The 18,895-nt window shown below is 38.2% G+C and overlaps 1 protein-coding gene across 2 annotated transcripts; it reads right to left on the bottom strand.

The window, feature by feature from the left end:
- Positions 1–1,026: 1,026 nt before the first annotated feature.
- Positions 1,027–5,850, bottom strand: LOC127629436 (dehydrogenase/reductase SDR family member 11-like). Of its 2 annotated transcripts, XR_007968767.1 has the most exons (8): positions 5,633–5,850; positions 2,943–3,152; positions 2,751–2,845; positions 2,528–2,657; positions 2,307–2,399; positions 2,151–2,216; positions 1,777–1,876; positions 1,027–1,664 (listed from the first exon to the last, which is right to left on the bottom strand). XR_007968767.1 is itself a non-coding variant. In XM_052106526.1 (7 exons), exons 1-7 carry the CDS (start codon positions 5,762–5,764, stop codon positions 1,835–1,837), a joined length of 768 nt encoding a protein of 255 aa, XP_051962486.1. In that variant the 5' UTR covers positions 5,765–5,850; the 3' UTR covers positions 1,027–1,834. The 2 variants fall into 2 exon arrangements, 1 of the variants encoding a protein (XP_051962486.1); XM_052106526.1 differs by having other exon boundaries at positions 1,027–1,876.
- Between the last annotated feature and the right edge of the window lie 13,045 nt (positions 5,851–18,895).

The raw sequence follows: 18,895 nt of genomic DNA on the forward strand, positions 1-18,895 counted from the left end.
CCCTATTTGTGCCTAGACTTTCATGTTAAAATTCTTATTGCTTAGTTCCCCATTACTATTTCCTCTTTTTCATTTTATTATGGGTTTACCCTGATTGTTTCCCCAGGTGTTCCTCATTCCCTTGTGTATTTAATATATATATATATATATATATATATATATATATATATATATATATATATATATAATATATATATCTATTATGGAGTAATTTATTTATTGTAAAATATGCTATTCTGTGAAACTCATGAGAGTCACAATTGCTACTTTGAGATTAGGTACGTCAACTGTAAATACAGATGTGCTATTCATGTGAAGCTCAGTATGTAATATATGCACTTTGAGTGCATTCGATCGAATACTTTTGTGTGTGTGTAAGGACAACTAGATTCTTTGTTAAAAACACCTAAAGGGGGTCTAGTAGGTATGTCCTGAATAATTGAACTCTTCTAGCAACGTTTGTTTTAAAGTGAAGGGTATGATAATGATACTGTGCCTCCCGTTGATAGTCATATTTTCTCTTGACACACTGCTACACCAAAACAATGGGTACTTCATGCTTCTCTCACTGCCCTCAAAAACATTTTTGAAACACTTCTGGTTGCTAGGTCATTTTTGTTGAGATGCCAATTGTGCATTTGGGGTAAACATGACATTATGATGTTAATGTTCACATCAACCATCGGAATGGGGAAAAATGTGAGTCTCTAGAGTTTAAAAAACAACAGTGAGCGGCAGTTCTGCAGAAGGAAATGCCTTGTTGATGAGAGAGGTCGATGGAGAATGGCCAGATTGGTTCGAGCTGACAGAAAGGCTACAGTAACTCAGATAACCACTCTTTACAATTGTAGTGAGCCAAATAACATTTCAGAATGCACAACATGTCGAACCTTGAGGCGGATGGTCTATAACATTAGAGTACCACGTCGGGCACTTTAATAGGACCATAGTGTTCCAAATAAAGTGCTCAGTGAGTGTAGTTTTTATAAAATAGAGTAAAAAATAAATGAACACATTTTTCTGTCCACAGCTTTCAATGCTAGCGGTACTTTCATTACTTTATTCAACAGTTTTCACTCTTGATTTCAAAGAAAACTAGAACAGGTAAGAAGATTTTTGATAATTTCATCACATACACTTTAAGAAGAAAGAACATGTAGAGTTTTAAATTTAGAGTTATTTTAAACGCACAAACTGGGTCATTATCAGGGCTATAATGACTTATAAAAATTACATTCATTGTCATGGATATAACTGCACTGTCGATCCTTTTTCAAAATTAAACTATGTCTATGTACAATAAAAGAGATAAAGCTAAATGTAACAGTTATGAGGCACGTGAAGTCAAAAAGGATTTAAACAAGAAACCTCAGATTTACTTAAAACTGTTTGTGCATTCTGAAGTTTTGATTTAAAAAAGGCATTAAGTTAGCAAAAGCATTTATGTCAACTGTTCAAATTCTAATTTCAGTCCTTCCTACTAACATTTCAACATTAACCGGTATAATAATTATACAATTGTAAATGCATTACACAAGATTTATAAATGTTATTATTTCAAATGATATCACTACATGTGCCCTGCGATAGACTGGCGACCTGTCCAGGGTGTCCCCCGCCTTTCGCCCAATGTTAGCTGGGATAGGCTCCAGCCCCCCGCGACCCTGTACACAGGATAAGCGGTTGACGATGGATGGATGGATGGATGGATTACTACATGTCTCATCTCCATAAACATTTTCAAATATTCTCATGCATTTTCAAATATTTTTTTACATTTAAGATGATGGTCATGATGTTAGGGACAGTTTGCCCTGTCAATCTGTTCATGCATCTATAACATCTGTTCCACAGGTAGCATCTGAAGTTCTCCAATCTACAAATGGGAAGACAAAATAAAATAAATAATACTATTTAAGCATTAAATAAATTTTCAATCTAGAAAAATAAGAACATTATATAGATCCTATATAATTAACGAAACAAGAATACAGATTTGATTCTTATGTTGTGTTTCTTATTTTTTTGGCCAAGACACTAATGCTCATTTCATATTACCAAAATATTCAATTTACCTCATAACTAGGCCAATGTCTGAGAGGCCGCAAACATAAAGAGCATAGCAATAGTCTTTGCTAGACCATACATACCTGGACATGAGGGGGAGCACTTAGGACATACATCACTGCAATAGCAATGTCATCTGCTTCCAGGCACTGTAAACATTTAGATGTGTTAACAAGGACCTTTAATTTGCTCTATATACTTCATTTGATATGTTGGTATATGTTGGTTTTATACAATACCTTTATACTTTTAAAGGTAGCAGCAGCCTTTCCTGGTACGTGACTAAAGAGTCGGTAGGTAAACTCTGTCTCCACAATGCCAGGGGATATACTCTGTCAAAGAAACAACATTCTCAGTGCAAATAATCATATTGCTTCAATAAAAGTCATTCTCAGCTGTTCATGTTTGGTTATGGCTACATATAATCTCTCAATATTGTAACCGATTAGCCTGCTCTTACTGTGGCACGTATGTGTGTCTTGGACTCCAGTAACTCTTGACGTAAGCCCTCTGTGAGGGCGGTTACAGCATATTTGGTTGCCGTGTAGAAGTGTATATCAGCGACGTTCCAAACTCTGTGTCCACACAAGCTAAAACACACATTTTAAGATATCGAATGCTTTGCTGCCCGCATAGGTAGGAATGTGAATGCAGATAAAATGCCCAATAAAATGTTTCTGTACCTGTTTATATTAATGATATGGCCATCATCTACATTTCTCTCTTTCATGGACTGGTAAGCCTCACGGGTGCACACTGACAGTCCAATGACATTCACCTGTAATATAGGAAATCTTTAGGTGACCACCATCATTCTCTTTTTGGATGTTGGCTGATCAAAAATAACTGCTTTTTTTGTTCTGTGAGTTACTTACATCCATCATAGTCCTCCAGCCACTGGTTTTACCACTTAATATGGGCTCTGGTAGAGCCAAGCCAGCGTTATTGATGCACACGTCAATGCCCTGATGTTGTGCTTTGATCCAGGTGACCATGGCTAAGATTTGCTCCTCTTCAGACAGATCACATTTGTATGGAATCAGAGTTCCACTGAATCCACCACTGATGCATTCAGTCGCTAATTTCTGCAAAAGAGTACTTTGAGATTGATATAACCTGAAGAATACAAAGCTCAAAACTACTGGCAAAGGGATAGCACACAATAACAAGCATGCAAGAAAATGTGTGAAATAGATTTGTCAGCACACAAAATCACTGTGGAGTTTATACCAATAATAAACAAAAGGATCTAAAGCCATGTTAACCAGTCAGAGATTAAGTAATGTAACATTACAACAAACTAATAAATAATCTTGCAACTGAAAAAATTACAGTAAGATTTGTACACTGTTTTTCTAAGTAAATCTTAATGGTATAAAACTAATTAAAAACTACTTAACTTTATTACATTATATTGATTAAAGTTAGTCAGTTGAATTTAGGCTTAGGGAAAATTCAGTAACTTTCAGTTACAAATATGATATGCATGTAGTACAATTTCAATAAACGTCTTATTTAAAGATGACACGTTTTGAATTTTCTTTTCAAACATAGGTTTAATCATGTAGTACATGACACACAGACGCCTCCCACAGGGAAGCTTAAAGGGACAGTTTATCCAAAAATGAAAATGATCTCATCATTTTCAAGAACATTTCAGCTCTGTAGGTCCATACAATGCAAGTCAATGGTGACCAAAACTTTGAAGCTCCATAAAGCAAATAAAGTCAGTATAAAAATAATCCATAAAACTCCAGTGGTTTAATCCATGCCTTCTGAAGTAATCCACTTGGTTTTGGGTGTGAACAGACCACAAATATTGTTCCTAGCATCTTGCCATTGTAGTTTCTAGGCATGATCGTAATTTCAAGCTCGATTACAATTCTTAGTGCTTGACGAATGCACAGAGCGCAAGATGGCGCAATAGAAACTATAATCGAGCTTGAAATCATGATCGCCAAACAGAGAAAAGGAGTAAAATTTTGGGTCTGTTCTCACCCAAAACCAACTGGATCACTTCAGAAGACATGGATTAAACCACTGGAGTATTATGGATTTTATGTTGACTTTATCTCCTTTTTGGAGCTTCAAAGGCCTGCTCACCATTCACTTGCATTGTATGGACCTATAGATCTGAGATATTCTTCTAAAAATCTTCATATGTGTTCAGCAAAAGAAAGTCATACATATCTGGGATGGCATGAGGGTGATTAAATGACGAGATTATTTTCATTTTAGGTTGAAATATCTCTTTGGATTGCGATGCACTCCAAAAGACAACATGAACCTGATTTACTGGCATTAAAAACAAGACATAAAGCTGCGCACACAGACCTCAACACTTGCAGACCAAACACCATGACAGTGACGATGACCGAACACTCAACAGATAATTGTTTTGATAATAAATGGGTCATTTTGAGTAGAAAATTAACTTAAGACTGCACAAAACAAGAAGTTACCAAATGTAACAACAAAAATAAGCATATAAAAACTGTGCAAATAAACTTGCAAACAATGAAACCACACAAGCTCATTGATTATGCAAGCCCAGTGCATGCTGGGAACACCAGCTTCGAAAAGTTAAGTAAAATTTGCTTATTTTATTTACATGTGAATTTTACTCAAATTAGCAAATAAATATGACAAGGTTTTCTACATTAGGATTAATACATGATGACATGTGAAAATAACAAACAATCATAAACAATATTTACTTTTAAGCTAGCATTACATTTTACAGGTTTGTATGTTGAATTTAGTTCTTGCTTTAACTTATTCAATTAAAAAAAAAAAGTTTCCTGTGACTAAGTTCACAGAATAGAATACAGATTTTTCTATATTCTACAGATTTTTGGCCAATATTAAGAACTCCACCCTCACGATGACGTATTACTGGCACTTTGCTTCACAGATTTGTTCACTGCTATATTAACAAGATACATTAACATTTCTTCATGAGCATATGTTTTTTTCAAAGCAATTTACAAATGAGGTTAATCTGAGAAAAAGAGTCAAATGTGTCATATCTATATATAAAATGTTGGGTACTTCACTGAAACCTGATCTTGTCATCATCATACTGAATTCAAGCTGCTCCTTAAACTTTGGTAAACAGAAGCTCATACAGACAAATTGTGGCTTTAGTTTTTTAAGAGATAGCGCATCAAAAGGTGGTCCACACAACTTGCACTATAATGCATAGTGTTGTTTGAGGCACCGACAGAAATGGAAGTAATAATTTGTACAAAAGCATTCGTCTTGATTTGTGTGCCCTATTCTAGTCTTCAGAGGCACTATGAATGTGTTGTGTGAGGAAAAGACATTTATACAATTATTTATTATATTATAAAAATATATAGTCTTCACTTTATCCCTGAAAGGGGGAAAAAAATCACTAATGTGCCTTTCTGATCTATTTGAGAATTACAGGAAAGTTATGAATAACAAAGTATAACAGCAAAACGAAAAGAAGACGTGGTAAATTAAACAATTTATATACAGCATGTAACCCAAACCCCCACTTAAAAAAAAATACAAATCTTTCAGAGACACGGTACATCACCTCTATTTGTTGCAGGTTTCTGGCACAGCCGACCACTTTCATACCATGCTGGACAAGAGACTTTGCGATTGCAGCCCCGATTCCCACTGAAGCACCAGTGACAAGAGCAACTCTGCCTTTCCAACGATCCATAATGTAAGTTAGACAGCTGACCGTCTTGTAACGGGGCTTAACTTTTCACTTTGCAATAATATATCAGCACTGCGAGCTCTTCTCTGTCAATGAATAATCTCGCCAATGAGACTCAATCACCAGTGAGACTCTAGCCAATGAGAGCGCACTTCCTGTGTATCCCGTGATTCATCATGGGATTCGTCACAATACATTGAAATGCGCATATTTTGCCATAGAGTATAAACATTGGTAAATTTGTAAAAAAAAAAAAAAAAAAAGGGGATGGTGTCTAATATGTATGTGTCACTGACAAATAAGGATGCCCAATGTGTTAAAATGAGACTAATTAAAAAATATAGTTTAAAACACTTTAAAACATTTTCTCAGAAATGTAGTCTTTGTGTCCAATTTGGTTTCATATATTTTTGAAAAACTTTATAACATTTTCTAAAAAAAAAAAAAAAAAACCTTTAAATTGCCTTGCTGTAACCATCAAATACAAATATTATAATGCTTTCAATGCACCTTGAATACATGAGAGTATAATCAACTTAATAATTAATTTCAAAAAAGTTTTCAAACACATTTTTCAAGTTAACAAAATATTGTTTATAAATATTGTGAATTTCTGAGTCAAGAATATCAAGATGTTTTTCAGGGCTCCACCACATGACTTAAACAAAATGTCCCTTTTCATTCAAATGTAAAAAAGAAATATCAGATGTTTTTTAAACTTCACACAGTCTTGAGGGTCTAAAGGTTTCTGCTCTGTTTTGTTTTTTATGGTTAACAACAAAATGGCTACCATGTTGTTTTCACCCAATTACTTTGATTTGGTGGACAAAAGCATTTTTAAATATTAATTCTATTTTAGACACAATTTATTTTTTTTTTTTTTTAAATAACAATAACAGATTATTCTGCACTAGTCATGCCAACATTTATTTTAGCTTTTAATGAGACATTTGACTTTTTTTTTATTGTCTCTGGACACCACATGACATTTTTTAATTTAAGCCCCAGAAGAAATATCAATCTGATTTTAAACTCAGAAATTGGAAATATGATCATCATAGAGAAGGTGTTTTCAAGTAAATATATTGTGTGAATTGCATTTTTTAATAGGTCAGGACAAAATGAGCATCACTTCATTAACCCTTATTATACATGGCCATAAAATGCACCTTTTACGCTCTGTTATTGTATTTTATGATGAATTCTGTGAAAAGAACCCACGTTATGATCATGAAAAATGTTTTTTTAGATTGCTCGCCCATTTTCACAGGCACATTTTTTCTACTCCAATAAGCAAACTAGTAAAGGAAGTTTGGGCTGTTTCTATGAAGGTGTCATGTATTCCCTATTTGTGCCTAGACTTTCATGTTAAAATTCTTATTGCTTAGTTCCCCATTACTATTTCCTCAGTTAGTTTTGAAGTCCTTTGTAGTTTCATTTTATTATGGGTTTACCCTGATTGTTTCCCCAGGTGTTCCTCATTCCCTTGTTTTCCCTTGTGTCTTTTAGCCCTTGTTTCCCCTGGTTTCTTGGTCAGTCTTTGCATGTGTTCCGTTATGCTCTGTGCCTTGTTCTTTATATTCTTTGAGTTACTTTATTTACCCTATTGTTTGATTAAAAGCTGCATTTGGGTCTTCAACCCTCGCCTGCCTCGTTACAGAAAGACTGACCCAAATTGAATGTAGCAGCTGATTTTATTTACTGTCTCAGGCTGACCTTTCTTTTGTGGATTACAGTGCTTGCTTTTGGGGTATTGCGATCTGATTGAACTATAGTGATTCATACTTAAAATAAATGTTTTGGATTGGTTTGTATTACCACCGCAATGTAGACTTACCAGAGATGGGATAACTCACACGGAGGGAATATATCGACATCAATCTGGAGAGTTTTTCTCTTCATGTAAGGATGAACCCAGTGCTCCTACCCTTCCAGTTCTCTCAGCCATGAAGGCCGTTTCTCTGCCGTGACGGCCACGGAGCTTACCTCGTTGTTTTCAGTGCCTCTGCCCTTCAAGCCTCACATGGCTCCACCCCTCGAGCCTCCCATGGCTCTGCCTTCCTTCAACGAGCCTCCCACAGCTCTGCCTTCTGAGTCTCCACAGCTGTGCTCATGTCCGTCCGGAAGCGAAAGGGAAGAAGGGCTCCTATTCCCTAGGCACTGCCCATGCTCACAACCACAGAGGTTGTTCCCCTATCACTTCCAGTGCCCATGGGGATGGGGAATTGCTGCAGAAGCCATTTCCCAGACGCTGCCAGTGCTCCTGACTCTGGTGACTCTGCCCTCAGAGTCCCGGCCCTGTGGCTGCCCCCCAGGCCTCCTAGCCCAGCCCCGGCCCTGTAGCTGCCTCCCAGGCCTCCTGACCCTGTTCCTACCTTGTGGCTGCCTCCCAGGCCTCCTGACCCAGTCCCTGCCCTAGTCCCTGTCCTGTGGTCACCACTGAGGCCTCCTGCTCCGGTTCCTGACCTGTGGCCACCTCTCAGGCCTCCAGACCTGGTCCCTGCCCTGTGGCTGCCTCCCAGGTCACCTGACCCAGTCCTGGTCCTTTGGGCACCTCCCAGGCATCCTGGCCCTGAGGCCGCCTCCCAGACCTCCTGATCTGGTCCCTTCATTGTGTCTGTCTCCCAGGTCTCCTGACCCTGTCCTGTACAAAGGCTGTTTCCCAGATGTTGCCAGTGCTCCTGACTATGGTGACTCCACCCTCAGGGTCCCTGCCCTGTGGCTGGCACCTAGGCCTCCTGACCTGGTCCCGGCCCTGTGGCTGCCTCCCAGGCCTCCTGACCATGTTCCTACCTTGTGGCCGCCTCCCAGGCCTCCTGACCCAGTCCCTACCTTGTGGCCGCCTCCCAGGCCTCCTGACCCAGTCCCTGCCCTGCGGTCACCTCCCTGGCCCCCTGATACGGTCCCTGCCCTGTGGCCACTTCCCAGGCATCCTGACCCGGTCCCTGCCCGGTGGCTGCTTCCAAGGCCTCCTGAACTGGTGCTGGCCCTGTGGCTGCCTCCCAGGCCTTCTGACCCTGTCCCTACCTTGTGGCCACCTTCCAGACCTCCTGACCCAGTCCCTACCGTAGTACCTGTCCTGTGGTCACCTACCTGGCATCCTGGCCCTGTCTCTGCCCTGTGGGTGCCTCCCAAAAAAAAAATGCCTCCCATTTTCTCCCCAATTTGGTATGCCCAAATCACAATGCACGCTAAGTCCTCATGGTGGCGTAATGACTTGCACATCTAATCACGTGGCTTGAGTGCATTACCACAGAGACTGCATGCTACTCTCCGCGGCATCCACTCACAATTCACCACGTGCCCCACTGAGAGCGCGAGAACCACATTATAGCAACAATGAGGAGGTTACCCCATGTGACTCTACCCTCCCTCGTGGAAGTTGTAAGGGAATATTAAAAGTGCAGAGGCAGAGCTGAACCACCGAATGTCGTCTAATGGCCTCAAATAATTAACCCAATTGAAATACAGATATAATACTATTTTGTTGCGGAAGGAGGAGCTTTGGCTATTCAGGGCAAGACAGTCATACTTTGAGTTGGGGGACAAATTGGGGAAGCTTCTGGCTAGATATATAAAACAGATAGAGTCTTTTTCTACCATTCCCTCAATGAAATCTGCTGGTGGTGAAATATTTACCTCAGCCACTGATATTAATAATGCTTTTAAAGAATTCTATCTTGATCTTTATAGTTCCACATCTTCATCTACTGAAGAGGATATTAGAAACTTAGTGAAACCATTAGATATTCCTAAACTCTCGGCTGAGCAAAAAAATTCTCTTGATTCTGAGATAACCTTGGAGGAGGTTGGTGAGGTTATTAAGGCCTTGCTTACAGGCAAAGCTCCGGCGCCAGATGGCTTTGCCGCTGAATTTTTTTAGATCTTGTGCTTCAGAACTGGCTCCACATTTGCTAGAAGTTTATATGGAATCATTAAAGAATGGAAAGCTTCCGCCAATCATGACACAAGCCCGGATCAGTCTGATACTTAAAAAGGACAAAGATCCAAGCAAATGTAAGAGTTACCGTCCAATTTCCCTAATACATCAAGATGTTAAAATATTGTCAAAAATTTTGGCTAACCGATTGGGTAAAGTTATGACATCTCTTATACATATAGATCAGGTGGGGTTTATTCGGGGCTGTAACTCTTCTGATAACATTAGGCATTTCATTAATGTCATGTAGGCAGTGGCGAACAATTAGACTCCGGTCGCTGCCATCTCGATTGACTCAGAAAGTGCATTTGATATGGTAGAATGGGATTATCTTTTAAAGATTTTGGAAATCAACAGATTTGGGAATACTTTTATTGGGTAGATTAAGTTACTTTATAGACAACCGGTAGTGTCTGTACAAACTAATGGATTAATTTCAGATTATTTTACTCTGGATAGAGTAAAATAAGTGTTGTCCTTTTGCCCTGGAACCATTAGCTGCCACGATAAGAAAGGAGGATGATTTTCCAGGGGTGATTTCGGGAGGTGTGGCGCATAAGCTTTTGCTTTAAGCAGATGATATTTTATAATTTGTCTCCGATCCTACTTGATCTATGCCTTGCCTCCACAGAATTATTAATTACTAATTAAAGTTATCAGTATACAGAGTTAACTGGTCTAAATCCGAAGCTTTGGCTCTGACAGCGTACTGCCCAGTAACAGCTTTTCAGCCGGGCGCCTTCCAGTGGCCCAAACAGGGCATTAAGTATTTGGGTATTTTATTTACAGCAAATTTGTGTGATTTAGTTCATTTTTATCCTTTATTAAAAAAAGTTTTTGATCGATGAGGCAGGTGGGCTTCATTACATTTATCTATGATTGAGAAGGTTAATGTTATTAAAATGAATCTCTAGATATAGATGTCCCCCTCTATTATTTCAAGCAATTTGATAGCACAACAAAGTCCTTAATTTGGAATGGTAATCATCCCAGATTACATTTAATTAAGTTGCATTGGCCGATTGAAAAAGGTGGGCTAGGCCTACCTAAGATTTTGTTTTAAAATTAATCATTCAGTTTTAGACATTTGGCTCACTGGTTGCTTGGCCACCTGAGAGAGCCCCTCCCTGGTTTTGTATTGAACAGGAAGTTCTTGCCCCTATTTTGCTATTTTAACTTTCTATCAAACTAACCGGAGAAGGTAAGTTGCACCCCATTATCTCACATTTGCACGCGGTATGGACAAAAGTGTCTAGAGTGTTTAATTCGGACATTTATTTAAATGTTGCTTCGAGCATATGGCTGAACCCAAAGTTATGTATTAATAAGTCCCCTTTCTGCTGATCAGAGTGGATTGTGAGAGAGGTTAATATGCTCTGTGACCTATATGAGAGTGGAGTGTTGAGATCCTTTGAAAATATGGTTCAACATTTTGGGATTCCCAGGTCTCAATTCTTTAGGTATTTACAACTGTGCCACGTGCTTTGTAAAATTTTTGGGAGTAGCATACTCTCCCCTAAAGCGCCAGATACTCTGGAAGTGGTGATTATTGATTTAGTAAAAGGCCATGAGTGATCAGTGTATTACTCCCTGCTAATTCAGAGTCTGGGGGATAGAGCTTCAACTTCTCTCAAGACATTATGGGAGAAAGATTAAACTTGGTATTGGAGGAGGGAGTGTGGGCTAGGATTCTAAAAACATCAAGTCTACATCAAGAGATGCAATTGCCTTATGCAATTTAAGATTTTACATAGATTTTATTGGACCCTCTCTAGATTGTATAGGCTTGGTCTTAAAGACACACCCACCTGCTGGCAATGCCAATCAGAAGATGGGGACACAACACATGTTTTTTGGTGGTGTGTTAAGATCCAAGAATTTTGGTTGAGGGTTCAGAGTTTTATGTGTGATGTATTGGGTACTCAAATTACATTTTGCCCCAGACTCTCTATTTTAGGTGACGGGGCTATCATTGATGTAGGGATAAATGCATGAAGAATTGGTTCCTGGCTGGTGTTATGATCAATAGACAGGTCATCCTTAGGGGATGGAAGTCGGCTGGGGTGCCCTCGTTTCTTGAGTTGTACACGGAGATGGGCAGGGTGGAGGCATATGAGGAGTTGTTGTGTGGAGAAGCCTAGACAACATAGATTTGTTCATTGGGAACTGGGGCAGCTATTTAGCCTTTTTGGAGGGCTCTCACAGAGGGGCAGTGGAGGTTGACTTGTTGTTTTAAATGTGCTTGTTGCAACCTTTTACCTAACCATTTTAACTGCAACTGTTTCAAAAATTTTTAATGTCTGTTTGTGTGTCATTGTCATCTGGCATTTGACCACTGGGATGCCTGTTTGTGTCGGATGGGGGTCGAGGGGTTAATGTTTGGGGGGAAGGGTTGTAAATGTATATAATTTGATTCCAAATTTCCTTTTTTTTATTTTTATTTGTTATATGGAATCAATAAAAATGGTTAAAAACAAAATAAAGTGTAATGTAATGGAAAGTGACATTAGCTAATGTAAAGAAGAAGCCTCACATTTTCTCATCACTCGTATTTTGTTCACTTTTAATGTCAAGCAAAATAAATTACACAAATATTGTATTTTGCAATACAATTATAATTTAGCATTTTACTTTAATTACAAAAATGGAAAGTTAACAAAAATAGGGGAAAATGGTAGTAAAGAAAGTAGGGGATGATAGAAGCAGGTTGAAAGTTCTGGAAGAGGTTTCTTGAAGATGGCTTAAGATGGGAAAGTTTGAAAGAAACCTTTGGAGATGATATGTGAGAAAAGCAGTTAATATAATGATTTATTGTAATTATCACTATTTTCATTGTTGAAGAATAACTTAAATATATTATTGTGAGATATAAAAAATTATGAAAAAGTGGAATTTCCCCCTCCAAATTTCTTCCCCTACTCTCTCTCACTCTCTCAGTCTCTAATGGCACTTTTCCAGTGCACGTTACGGTTCAACTCGCCTCAACTCTACTCAATTAGTAGACAATTTCCATTGCAGTTTAGTGCCACCTCTACGTGGGTGGGATTTTAGGCTGATTGTTATAGTTGCACCGCCTCTACTGCCGTGACATCATCTTAAACATGACACAAACTGACCAAAACAATAACATGACCACTAGCTGTTAGCTACTAGCTCATTGTGCTGCATAAAGCAGTTGTGGTATGGTGATTTTACACATGTGTAACAGTTAAATTGGCCTGGTTGTTTTAGAAGCAAGCTTCCAGTAGCTGGTCAACTAAATAAAGTGAAGCTTTCAAGCAGAATATAGAGTTAACGTAACAAAATGTACCATCCTCCATCGTGGCTGAGTCCAGGGCACTCTCCTTCCCATTGCTCGCAGGTTTAGTTAGTGTACATTTGGTCGAACCACTTCCACTTTTCCTGGATTTCTTTCACTTTTAAGTTTTTTTTTTTACTTTTCCCTACACTGTTGGTAGGTCCAGTGGTAGCCGTGTGTGGCCAACAGCTCATACACTTCCTGAGAGACTTTTTCATTTAACTCATTACTAACGAGTGGACAATCTGCACCTCGTTTATTGACCAAGGCGCGGTTTTGTGCACAGCCTAACTTTTAAACTAGCGGGTTGATGTCGCATGGCGGAAATTCGATGATGCTGGTAGTGACGATTCTCCCTGACCAATCAGTGATCTGCAGGATTTTGACGTCACATTTAGTATCGGCCCGGCTCGCTTGGAACCTCCACCAAGGTGGTACTAAAAAAGGTATCAGGTACCAGGTACTATCCACAGTGGAATACCCCAAAAAAGCGAGCTGAGTTGAGTTGAGCCGTACCGGGCAGTGGAAAAGTCCCATAAGTTTGATAAGTGTCTGCTTGAAACACAAGATCAGTGAAAGTCAAGAAAAATTTGAAATGTGCTGAAAGCACATCTCTGACTTGTTTTGTTTCGATCTTTTATATGGAAAGTGATGTGACTTGACAATAATGTTGGATACAGTGATATGAAGGAGAGGTTCAAACAGCTTTCCTCATGATGATTAAAGATTGTATATATTCAGAGGGCAATTTAAAGTTGTTTATACTAAATATTAGAGATTCAGTTGAATGTTCATCTTAAAGTATAAATGTAGGCTCAAAACAATCTAGAGACTATTATTGAAGGTGATGTTTTTAAATTAAGCTTCCTAGACTATTGACAGAGGCTACCCTTTATTTTGTTTTGTTTTGATGTTAGTCCCCACTGTGATACATGTTTTTTTTTAAGTTAGCTAAAGTTGCAGAAATACAACTTGAATGGTAATTAATGATCTGTGATCAATTGTATGAGTTCAGTTGTAGCATTTTTACTTTTAATTTGGACAATTTTAATAGATTGTTGAATTTAGAAAAATGCTTTGTGAATTTAACCAAAGTCTCCATATTTAAGCAGTTGTAGATAGTTCCATTGGCTGTGATGGTTCTCTTGTGATAAAGAAAAGATCTGTTTACTGATACCAAATTATTAAGGATTGGCTAATAGGAATGAGAGGTATCTAGACCAGTGGTAAGAGGTGATGAAGACTGGGTAAGACTCTCCAATGGCAAAAAAAAGGGGGAAGGGGGAAGGGGGAAGGGGGGGGGGGCAACCTAAGGCAGGGCATCACCACCCTTAAAGCCTGCCCAAGAAGGGGTTAGATGGGTTTAAGGAAGTGGATGGATGCTTTTACGTCAGAAACATCAAAAGGGAGATCTAGAAGAAACCTGCCTGAAAATTGTGAGTTCCACTAAACCCAACTGCATTTTAAAAACTACTTTATTAAAACAGCTTATCACAGTGTTAAATACCAAGCAGTCTGTCACTGTGCCATCAGGGGATCATACCCAGTCCAGAAGATTATTTATAGAATGATTTTGGGGGTAAAGTTTTGAAAACCGTTGCAGACAAATGAGTGTCTGACTTAAAATACTTGTTTAATAACTTGAAAGTAGTATTAAACAAACCTGGGAAGGCTTGTATGATGAATAATACATTTTTCTTATGCTTTTATTGAACTCAGATACATTCTAATATTAATGAAGAATGGGGGAAAAAGATTATGATTACTTGTCTTGTTTGTTTAAAAAATATTTAAATAGAATTGTTTAAGAAATGGTGTGTAAAAAAATTGTATAATGATTGGAATAACAAAACTTGTGGGAGGAATAATATTCTGTTGTGTGTTACCATTGATCAAATCATTCTTGATCGACAAGCAAAATGTACCATCCTCCATCGGTCCTGATTCTCCACAGGAGTGCTGCTCCATGATCTGGTCATTAGTTAGAAATACTGTGTAACATAAATTGGTCAATAGAAAGTAATAAGAGAAGGGACTAAATTATGAAGTAGCACTCTTGAATTAGTCTAAATGAGTGTCATTGTCATCAATTGTACATAAAATTCCATTAACTCCCCAAATTTCAGAAAACCTCATCTCATCATTGATAAGAGTATAATAAGCAAATTCAACTTTAAGCCTTCCTGCAATCATATTCCTAAACATCCCTTATTTTTCCTTGTTTTCCAAATCACTAGTTTTGCTGTTCCTATCAAATAATTTAATAAACATGCTTTCCTTCTGATAGAAAAACTATACTTCACTCCTCCAATAAAGATTTTCTCTGATAACGCCTCATTAAAAGCTTGAAACCAATTCATAAGAATCTTCAAAAGGCCTACTAATCTTTCACATCTTAAAAACAAATGTTCTAAATTTTCAACCCTCCCACAAAACCTACATTCCTCACCTACTGCTGGATTTAGGTGTGCCATATGTCTGTCTGTAGCTATTTCCCTGTAGCTAATGATTCCAAGTAACACTTGAGTCTGTTTGCTAGACATTTTGTGAATATTTTGTAGTCCAGACACAACAAAGATACTGGTCTCCAATTTTACAGAAGTCCAAGATCCCCTTTCTTTGGGATTAAAGATAGTACTGCACGTCGACAACTTATAGGAATTGACTTGTTTTCAATGCTTTCTAAAAGTACGTCATATACGTCTTGACCAAGAATCTCCCAAAATTGTTTATAAAACTCTGTAGGTAGTCCATCAATACCTGGGGATCGACCGGTAGACATTTGTTGCATTGCCTCTGTGAGCTCCAGCAATGTAATTGGTTTGCCCAAGGATATTTTCTGCTCATTCCCTAATTTGGGTAATTAATTTAGTAAATCAGAACCATTCCCAGAATCACAACACTCAGCATCATATAAGTCTCTATAAAAATCTGCTGCCAGCTTCTTTATTTCTGCAGGATCTGATGTAAGAGTCCCATCATTACGACTAAGGTGGTACATTTGCTTTTGCTGGACACATTCTTTCAAGGTTGAAAAAGAAAGTTGTAGGAGCATCCATATCCTTAATAGAGCAACCCCTTGCCCTTATTAATGCTCCCTTTACTTGCTCTTGTAGAAAGAATCTAAGTTCATTCCTCTTTTTTTGTAAAGGTTCTTTCTGTTCAGTTCCATTGTTATTAAAAACACACTCTCCAGCATTTCAATGTCTCTCTGAAGATTTTTCACTTTCGCTTGCACCATTGATGTATTATGTGAATTGTAGTTGTAACAAAACATTTTTATATTTGCTTTACATGGTGGGATGTGGTGGGATGTGGAATTCTTTTTTAATTTCCAAATATTCCCAAAAAACTTAAATTTTTCACAAAATGAGGCATCTTGCAATAACTTAAGATTAAGATACCAATAGTAATTTGGTTTTGAACATTTCTTTAAATTAAAATCAGATGATGGTCTGAAACCCCACTGGGTGAAATAAAAACATTCATCACTCTACTATTCCACATCTTATCCAAATAAAATCTATTTAACCTTGCCCCACTTATCCTACTATCAGAGATTTTAAGCCACGTGTATTGTTTTACTCGTATATTTCTACTTCTCTATCTATCATATCAGTTAAGTTTTGACAACACTGTACTTGATTCACGGGGCGGCACGGTGGTGCAGCGGTTAGCACTGTCGCCTCACAGCAAGAAGGTTGTGGGTTCAAACCCTGGTTGCCCTGGCCTTTCTGTGTGGAGTTTGCATGTTCTCCCTGTGTCTGCGTGGGTTCTCTCCGGGTACTCTGGCTTCCTCCCACCATCCAAAAGACATGCAGGCTAGGTTAATTGGTGTCTCCAAAAAAATTGCCCTAGATGCGGATGTGGAGGTGAGTGTGAGTGTATGTCTGTCTATGTGTGGCCCTGCGATGGACTGGCGACCTGTCCAGGGTGTCCCCCGCCTTTCGCCCAATGTTAGCTGGGATAGGCTCCAGCCCCCTGCGACCCTGTACACAGGATAAGCTGGTTGGATCGATGGATGTACTTGATTCATTATGTGGCTCCTCCCCATTTCTATCAATCGTAAAATCAATGGTACAGTTCCAATCACCTACAATAATAAAACATACATTATTTTTATCAAATTTCTGAATTGCTTTTTCCAACTTTTTAAAAACTTCTATTCGCTCAGGACCAACATGTGCATAAATATTTACAAGTACAAAACTGGTACCCATAAACTCTATCTGAGTTAATAATATTCTGCCTTTTACAATCTCTTCTGAGGATACAATATTTATATTACTGTTTTTTGAAAATAAAATGACAATACCAGCACTATTGTTTGTCCCATGTCTTAGAATAGATTTTCCTTCCCACCTCATACCTCATTCAATTTCATTATCAATATCAGTATGTGTCTCTTGCATAAAAGTTATATTAATCTTTTTTATTATAATCAACTCTGATACCATTGCTAACTTACTCCTGTCCCTTCCCCCATTTATATTTAAGGATCCAACCCTTAAAACCTCCATTAAAAAACAGAGAAATAGAGAGGACAGAAGCAGAATAAAGCAAAGGGAAACAGACACCCTATGTGATTTAACCATTACTTTTGTGAAGTGCCTTCTCTTTTCTTAAATTTGTAACGATCATCTTCAGTCTGAACCTTTTTTGCCTACTTAATAGCTAACTAATAATAGCTAACTGTCTTCTATAACATCAACACTGACACCATTAATTTTTCTGTGTCTGGAAAAAAATCTTTCACTTCAACAGCTTTCCCAAAAGTTACATCTAAGAAATCATTTATCTCTTGCAGTGTATATCCATCATCCATAATTTGTGACCCAAAATCAGAGATATCAGATAATGTATCATCATCTCTAATCTCAGTTCCAGCAACCATTTCTACACTTTCTGACATTACAACATTTTCAACAAGAATCATTTCAACACTATTCCTTCTATCATCATCAATCATTACTCCATTATCATTTACTTGTAATGCATCTTCATCTTCACTAGGTTTCAACGTTTGATCAGTATCTTTACTTTGATCATCAGTGACACTTCCAATCAATTCAACATTGTTTCTTTGCTCAGTGACCTGAGCTTGTGATTCCTCTGAAAAGACTCATTTTTATCAGACTCCACCGTCACAGCAGCAGAACTAGGCCCAGCGACCTCCTCTCTAACCTGATCCTAATGCCCTATGTCACCACATTCAAAGCATCTCATGCTGCCAGTATTTGCATAAACCATATACGCTTTTCCTTCATGCTGAACTCTGATATATTCAGCTCCGTGCCTTTCAAAAACATAAACACTTGCCTCCTGAACGACATGACATGTTTCAAAGCTTCACTTTTGCATCTTAATGGTATCATTTTTATCTCACTTGCCAACTTTCCATTTCTGGCCAGGCCCCGTTCAATCTCATCATTATGAATGAAAGGGGGTACATTGGAAACAGTTATTCTCGTAGTTGGATTAACAAGCGGTGAAACGATAACAAATTCTCCATTTACCGTGATTCCCTCGCTAATCAAACGGTTAACTAGACTTTCCTCCTTGAGAAAAAACACCACTGCCTTGTTCATTCTAGATGCTGAGGAAATGTTGTTAAATCCAACTTGCTCTCCTACCACAAGTAGCACATCTTGTGCAGCACACCTAATTCCGTGACGAAGCGATATAGGTGATGCTCCCCCCGCAGGGGGAGATACCATTCTACCGTCACAGAGAACAACCAAAAAAATAAAAAATAAAAAATCTGAAAGAATTTTCTACTAACAAACAAAACAATTAATAGAAAATGAAAACTGAAATTTGAAAATTTAAAGCAGAAAAAACAAACAAACAAAAAACTCACCCGCACCCAAAACCTCCCAGCATCCACCAAGAGATA

This window comes from Xyrauchen texanus, chromosome 36 (assembly GCF_025860055.1).
Source record: "Xyrauchen texanus isolate HMW12.3.18 chromosome 36, RBS_HiC_50CHRs, whole genome shotgun sequence".
Classification (NCBI taxonomy): Eukaryota; Metazoa; Chordata; class Actinopteri; order Cypriniformes; family Catostomidae; genus Xyrauchen; species Xyrauchen texanus.

Excerpts from the sequence above, each read along its gene's own strand:
- LOC127629436 (XM_052106526.1), bottom strand. The coding sequence starts at position 5,764 with ATGGATCGTTGGAAAGGCAGAGTTGCTCTTGTCACTGGTGCTTCAGTG. Across the intron at positions 3,153-5,632 it reads GAAACCTGCAACAAATAGAG|AAATTAGCGACTGAATGCAT; the intron begins GTGATGTACCGT and ends ACTCTTTTGCAG. Across the intron at positions 1,877-2,150 it reads GTGCTCCCCCTCATGTCCAG|ATTGGAGAACTTCAGATGCT; the intron begins GTATGTATGGTC and ends TCCCATTTGTAG.